At 51.8% G+C, this 6,896-nt stretch overlaps 1 protein-coding gene across 2 annotated transcripts in view; it reads left to right on the top strand.

Annotated features, from left to right (window-relative positions):
• Nucleotides 1-605, top strand: part of Man2b2 (mannosidase alpha class 2B member 2) — a 27,128-nt gene extending 26,523 nt beyond the window's left edge. For both annotated transcript variants that reach the window (XM_023699756.1, XM_023699758.1), the window contains exon 19: nucleotides 306-605. In XM_023699756.1, the coding sequence (XP_023555524.1) occupies nucleotides 306-403 (98 nt within the window). In that variant the 3' untranslated portion in view covers nucleotides 404-605. The remainder of the gene's footprint in view (nucleotides 1-305) is intronic.
• The last annotated feature ends 6,291 nt before the right edge of the window (nucleotides 606-6,896 follow it).

Below are 6,896 nucleotides of genomic sequence, written 5' to 3' on the forward strand. Positions count from 1 at the left end.
TGGATAGAATATAGGTGGGATGATGGGTGGGAGGGGTGGGGTGGGGTGGGGTGGGGCTGGGAAGACAGATGGGTGGATGGATGGATGGATGGATGGATGGATGGATGGGTGGGAGGATGGATGGATGGGTAAATAGGTGGATGGATGGATAAAGGGATGGGTGGATACTTCGGTAGATGGAGGAATGGATGGATGGATGATGAATGTGTAGAGGGAAGAAGAGGAAGCCTCACCAGGAGCCCCAGTAGACTGCAGGTGCAGCCCTGGTGTGAGAGCCCTGTGGGACAGACTCCTGTGCTCCCCAGGGCACCCTACTTCTGACTCAAGGCTGCCCAGAGGCTGCAGCGTCACCATCCACCCCAAGGAGATACGCACATTCTTTGTCCACTTCCGCCAGCAGTAAGACTCTTGGCCGCTGCTGGCAGCGTGGAGCGGTTGGGGGAGGGGCTGGCACCGTGGAGCGGTGGGGGGAGGGGCTGGCACCATGGAGCTCTTGGGGGAGGGGCTGGCACCATGGAGCTCTTGGGGGAGGGGCTGCTACTTGGGCCCTGGTAAGGTGGAGATGGCCCTGTTAGCTTTCTGTGGTGATTTTTAAAATAAAAAGGACAAGCCACGCCTCCCCTTCCTCCCACGTGAATTGAAACTTCTTCCATGTTGGTGTCCCAGAGTGCTGGGGTTACATGCACAACTGCACCCAACATTTTGCTACTTTTTTTTGGTTTTTAATATAGCCTGAATTTTTGAGTGCATTATAAGAAACCAAAAACACCAAGAGCCGGGCATGGTGGCGCATGCCTGTAATCCCAGCACACGGGAGGCTGAGGCAGGAAGAGTGCCTCAAGTTTGAGGCCAACCTGGGCTCTATAGTGAGTCCCTGTCTCAAAAAAAGAAAACCGCTGAGAATAAAGCCACCCACAGACATGAGCACTTCCAGGCTAGCTGGCGCCTGAAGTCCCCTGCCGCGCCACAGCCGGCCTGTAAGGCCAAGACGAGCGGCAGGCAGCTTGCTTTCCACACACCAGGAATATCTACCCATGCAAAGACCCTGCACTGGGTGAGCAATTTGCTAACAGTAATACACTTTACTTGGGGACAAACATTCTGTAAAAGCCATCTGTGCTCACGTATCACGCATGCCATCGGGGAACCGCATCCCCACTGGATTACTTCCTGTGTTCCCAAAGCAGGAAGAGGCCCTAGGCCTCCAAATGATGCAGGAGAAAATGATCTCCCGACCTGACCCGGACGAGTTCGTGTTCTCTAAAACTGAAGAATGAATTTTAGGAACAAATGGAGGCTAAGAACAGAATATATTCATTGGGGGAAAGAAAGCTCCTGTCCAAGAGAGGGACAGGAGAGGGGCCTGAGCGGGTGGTCCTGGGAAGCCGTCTCTTCCAGGGACTTTTATAGAGTACAACCATGTGGGTCTAAGGTGGAGAACATGGGAAGTCACTTAGGTGGGCATGAGGTGGGACAAAACTCTGGTCACCCAGTGAGATTACAAGCACCACTGCTCAGGTAAAATTGATTAGTCCTGGACCAAATGGGGAAGCGAGTCCCAGAGCAAGCGGTCATGAATATAGAGCAGGGCTTTGTCCAGTATCCAGCCCTTAGGGGATTAGTGATTTAGTAGTTGGATTAGTGATTTTTCCGGCTTCCTCAGGGTGATGATCAACCCAGATGCTAATCTTCAGGGAGGTCAGCATTTGTTCAATCTTTGGTCTCTAGGTCTAGACCACAGCAGGAGCATCCGTCTCTGTCACAATTGTAAGGTATCTTGTCTTCTTTGTCATGTCCTTTGAGGGCCTGGCCCTGTCTCACTGCCTATAATATTTCTATCTGACTTAGCTGCCAGCAACACCTGCACCGGGCCCTGGGTACCAACCCCAGCATCCACCCCCTGAAAAGTAAATCTGAGCCAGATGTGGTGGTAAACACCTAAAAGCACTCAGGAGGCTGAGGCAGGAGGATTGCCACAGTTGGAGGCTGAGCTGTGCTACGTGGTGAGTTCAAGGCCATAAACAATGTAGTGAGATCCTTAAAAATAAATAAAGGCACACTGGAGCCCCTCTGCAGGCAGCCCTCCCTGGCTGCTTCCTCCCACCGCACTGCTGCCTGGCGAGTGCATCCTGCCTCGGTGCCCAGAGTGGTACATTGTGTGTTATGAGGCGGCGCCAAGAGAAACAAGACACGATGAGTGGGGCCAGGGAGATGGCTCAGTAGGATAAGCGCTTGACTGGCAAACGCAAGGATCTGAGTTCAATCCCCGGTTCCACCAAAAAAATAAAAATAAATAAAATAAAATAAAAAAGACACGATGATTATAGCTTCAGAGGTCTCACTGGGATTAGCCTCCCTCGAGTGAGCCCCGCGCCTCAGAAGCATCTCACATTTATTGAGGGCTATCGGCAGACTAAGGAATGTGCATCACTACTTTGGTGAACACAAACTACTTTCTCTACCGACTTCCGTCATGTGCCTAACTCCAGGTTTACACAGTGCTGGCTAATAGCATCCCAAGCGGGATCAAAGAACAGCCTGGGCGCCAGCAGGAGAAGCCCTTCTCTGCAGCCTTGGCTCCAGCTTGCAGGAACTTACAAGTGAAACTACAGCTCTCCTCGGGCTCTGTATTGCTCCCTGCTCCCTTGGGACGTTAGGCTTTTGTCTCAGCTATATTTCTGCAGTGGCGTGGAGACCCCATGTCCGAGCTGCGTTTCTGTAACGGAGATCTTTACATCTCGGCTAGTCACTGGCACTACATTTTATCACGTTGTCACCTCAGGACATCTATAAAGCTTAGGTGTTTCAAAATAATGAACTTTGTCTACAACAGTCATATTTCATCATTAAAAAAAATCGTATTTCATCAAAAATGCACCTGTAGGGGGCTGGGAGATGGCTCAGCAGCATAAGCACCTGCCTGGCAAGCACAGGGGTTCGAGTTTGATCCCCAGTACTGCATGCCAAACTGGGCATGGTGGCACAGCCCTGTAATCCCAGCAGTGGGGAGGCTGAGGCAGGAGGATTATTCCAAGTTCCAGACAAGCGTGGGAAATAAAGCGAGCTCAAGGCAGCCTGAGCTGCATAGTAAGACTATCTCAAAAAGACCCCCCAAAACATGCACATGTAGACCTCTAGTGATGACAAAATACAGTGACTGTTTCCATTTTTTGGATTTTATTATGGTCCTGAAGCCCCTCCATCCAGGGCCATGAGCCCTCCGCTAAGCCTCGCCCCCCACCGTAAACACACTCATCCCATCATTCCTGCCACTTTCCGAAGCAGCTGTGAGGTGCGTCCACGCCAGTCCTGCACCAGCTAAGCTCCGGAAGCACACGCCCTGCGGCAGCCCTGGGGTCCTCTCCTGGGACAGAGGTCCTGTTCCTGGAGTTGCTCTCTCATGGCCACCTTGATGCCTTGAACTGATTAAAAACATGGCTGGCAATTTCTGTTACATCATGTTGCTGCAAGTATGCTGGTGCGTGGCTGTAATCCCAGCACTCGGGAGGCGGCTGGGCAGGGAAGTCACCATGTCTTCGAAGCCAGCCTGGGTAGGTGAGTGCAAGGCCAGCCTGAGCTACACGGTGAGATCCTGTCTCCAAACAACACAGTATGATGCTAACAACTGCTAGTGTGACAGGTGGTGCCCAAGACGGGGAGAATGATGTTCACCTGCGCCACACCTGCGTCCAGAACATGCAAGCAGCCCAGGGGCCACGGATGGTGGCATCCCTATGGCTGCGGCACATCCTTACCATGGAATACTATTTAGCCACGAAAAGGAAGGCCCTCGTGTCAACTGCTATGGCTTGGTGGGCCTTGAGACAGCCAGGCATCAAGGACACAGATGTCTAGGAGCAGTGGAGTTTGGGCAGAGGCCAGTGTGGGCCGCTGCTGGGCAGCAGAGAATGGAGCAAGGCCACGGGATGGGCTTCCCTCGGGCGTGGTGAGCCAATCTCGGAGTCAGCAGTGAGGTAAGGGACACGCCGGGCTGCGCTCTGAGGGGTGGGCTTCACGGCATGTGAGCTACATCTCCATTCTAAAGACGGCTTAGACAGTAAACTGAGATCCAAGGAAACTGTGCGGTGCCTGAGGGCTGCAGCAAAGTCCTCCCACCCAGGAAAGACAAACTTGGGAGGTGCCCTGTCAGCGTTTTGTTACCACAGCAAATGCCTGAGGTAAATCAATTTAATAAAAGTGCAAGGCAAAAATGATTAATCAGCAGCGGCTTCAGGGCAAGAGTGGTTATGTGACAAATACAAGAGCTGTTAAAATGGAGCCACTGCCACGAGTATAGCTCCGTGGCCTAAGTGCCTGCCTGGCAAGCACAAGGTCCAGAGTTCAATCCCAGCAACACACACAAAACAATGCCGTCACTTGTATCAACCCTCCCAGAAGATGAGCACAGCCAGTGCCGGGTGAGAAGGCACACGTCTGTGTTCCCAGCACCTTAGGAGGCTGAAGCAGGAGAACTGAGAGTCTCAGCCCTCCCTGGATGACACAGCAAGACCTTTTCAAAATAAAAAAGAGGTATAGCTCAGGGAAAAGGCCCTGGGTTCAATCCCCAGTACACACAAATACAGTACACACACATCGTATCACAATGGGAGTGAACATATATTAAAGAAAAGATAAATATTAAAAGTTGTAAAAAAAAAAAAAAAAAAAGTTGTGCAACCCAGCTAAAGTCTGAAGGGAACTGAGGCTCTTTGTTAGGTGTGCGCTGGGGTACAGCTCAGTGGCACGAGTGCCTGTCTGGCATGTGCAGGGTTCTGAGTTCGATTCCCCACACAAAAGAAAAAAAAAAAAAAAAACGATGCTCTTAAGTGCTATGTTAGAAACAAAGTCCAGGGGCCGGGGAGGTGGCTCAGTGATATAAGTGCCTGCCTGGCAAGGTCCTGAGTTTGATCCCCAGTCCAAAAAACAAAATAAGATAAAAAATAAAATAAATTTTGGCCGGGGAGATGGCAGAGTGGAATAAGCGCTTCCCTGGCAAGCGCAAGGCCCTGAGTTCAATCCCCAGTTCCGCCAAATAAAAAAAAAGAAAAAGAAACAAAGTCCAGGCATGGAGAAGCAAGGGCTGGGGCGTGGCAGGCTGGCAGAGGAAGTGGGCGGTCCCAGCACCTGCAGGCAGCACGCTTCCCAGAGCCCTGCGCTTGTACCCCACGCAACTGCATCTTTTTTTTTTTTTTTTTTTGTGGAACCAGGGATTGAACTCAGGCCCCTGCGCTTGCTAGGGAAGCGCTTACTCCACTGAGCCATCTCCCCGGCCCCCTCGCAACTGCATCTTCTTCTTAAGCACCTTTGCAAAAACCCACGCAGGTTGTCAGCCAGAGGAATGAGCGGTGCGAACGTCATCGTGCAGTTCTTTCTCGGCCACTGTGCTGCTCAGCAGCCCACTCTCACCTTACCGGGAACACTTTCTCCTTTCCTGACTTGTCCCGAACTCACTCTGCAGAGCCTGGTTTTCCCCTACCTTCAATAAATGTAAAACCTTGTGCTCATCTTGACCAATTTTTTGTGAAGGACAGTAAAAACCTAGAAATCACCTCTAGAAGGAGACTTGGAGACAGTGGTGCACGCCTGTTATCCCAGCACTTGGGAGCCTGAGGCAGGAGGATCATTGTGAATTTGAGGCCAGCCTGGCCTACAACATGAGTTCAAGGCCAGCCTGAATTGCATAAGGAGACCCTGTCTCAAGAAGACCAAAAAATAAGGGCCACAGATGTAGCTCAGCAATATAAATGCCTGCCTGGCAAGCACAAGGTCCTGAGTTCAATTCCTGGTAACCGCCCCCACCCCTGCCTGCAAAAAAAAAGACCACTCTGAACTACATAGTGAGATCCTATCTCAAAAACAGCAAAAAAGAAAATCACTAATGAAATGAGTTTAAGAAGTTAAATAGAGGGGCGGGGGGGGGGGAGAAGTTAAATAGAGTAAGACAAATAAAGTAGAAAGGCAATAATAAAGAACAGAAAATAAGCCAAAGCAAACTAACCCTAGAAATGGGGCCTGTAAGGCATGGTGGACTGGACCTTGGCCCTGCACAGAAGCCGGAGTAAGCTGGGTGGGGCCTGAGTTCACACCCCAAGGGAAGAGCCACTGCTTTGCAAGTCCTCACCTGGCGGGAGCCATTGGTCCCCTCCTTGTTCAACATTTTTTAAAATACCTTTAAGTTTGCTCCAAAACTGAGCAGAAAGCACAGGGCCCCCACCTGTGCTCACCCACACGCACACGGGAACACACCGCATGCGGCATCCACACCCGTGCTCTGGCCTGCTGCACTGGCGACACCCAGCGGGGCACACTGCCGCCCCTGCCCCAGGGCCTGTGCGCTCTCCGCTCCTCCCTCCTTGCCAACCCCCGACCTTCTCCTGTGTGCCTCGGTCCCCGCTGCCAGGCCCGAGGCTGGAGTCACGTGGCAGCCACACAGACTGGCTCCACCACTCTGGGTCCCTTTAAGCTGTTGGGTCTTCCCCCGGGTTGAATCGCATCCCACTGCCTGGATTGCCAGTCCAGCCCTCTCCCCTGCAGAAGGTGCGGTGCTGCTCTCTGTAGCAACTATGACTAAAGCTGCTGTGAACACCGACGTGAGGCTTGCATGCAGATACACAGGTTCAGCTCCTCCGGGTATTAGAGGATGCGGTCACCGGCCACACAGGCGTGTGCTCCGTCTTACAAGGAACGGCAAGCAGCTTTCCAGTGCGGCTGGCAGCGTTACCTTCCCACGACTGAGGCAGAGTTTCTATCACTCTCATCCTGGCGTCTGCGTGGCCCATGCGGACCACCTAATAGATGCAGGCTGGTGCCTCATAGCTGTGGGAGCCATTTCTTTCTTTCTTTCTTTTTTTTTTTTAAAGTGTATTTCCATTTTTATTTTAACTTTTTTTTTTTTT

Source organism: Octodon degus, unplaced genomic scaffold (assembly GCF_000260255.1).
Source record: "Octodon degus isolate 3935 unplaced genomic scaffold, OctDeg1.0 scaffold00006, whole genome shotgun sequence".
Lineage (NCBI taxonomy): Eukaryota > Metazoa > Chordata > Mammalia > Rodentia > Octodontidae > Octodon > Octodon degus.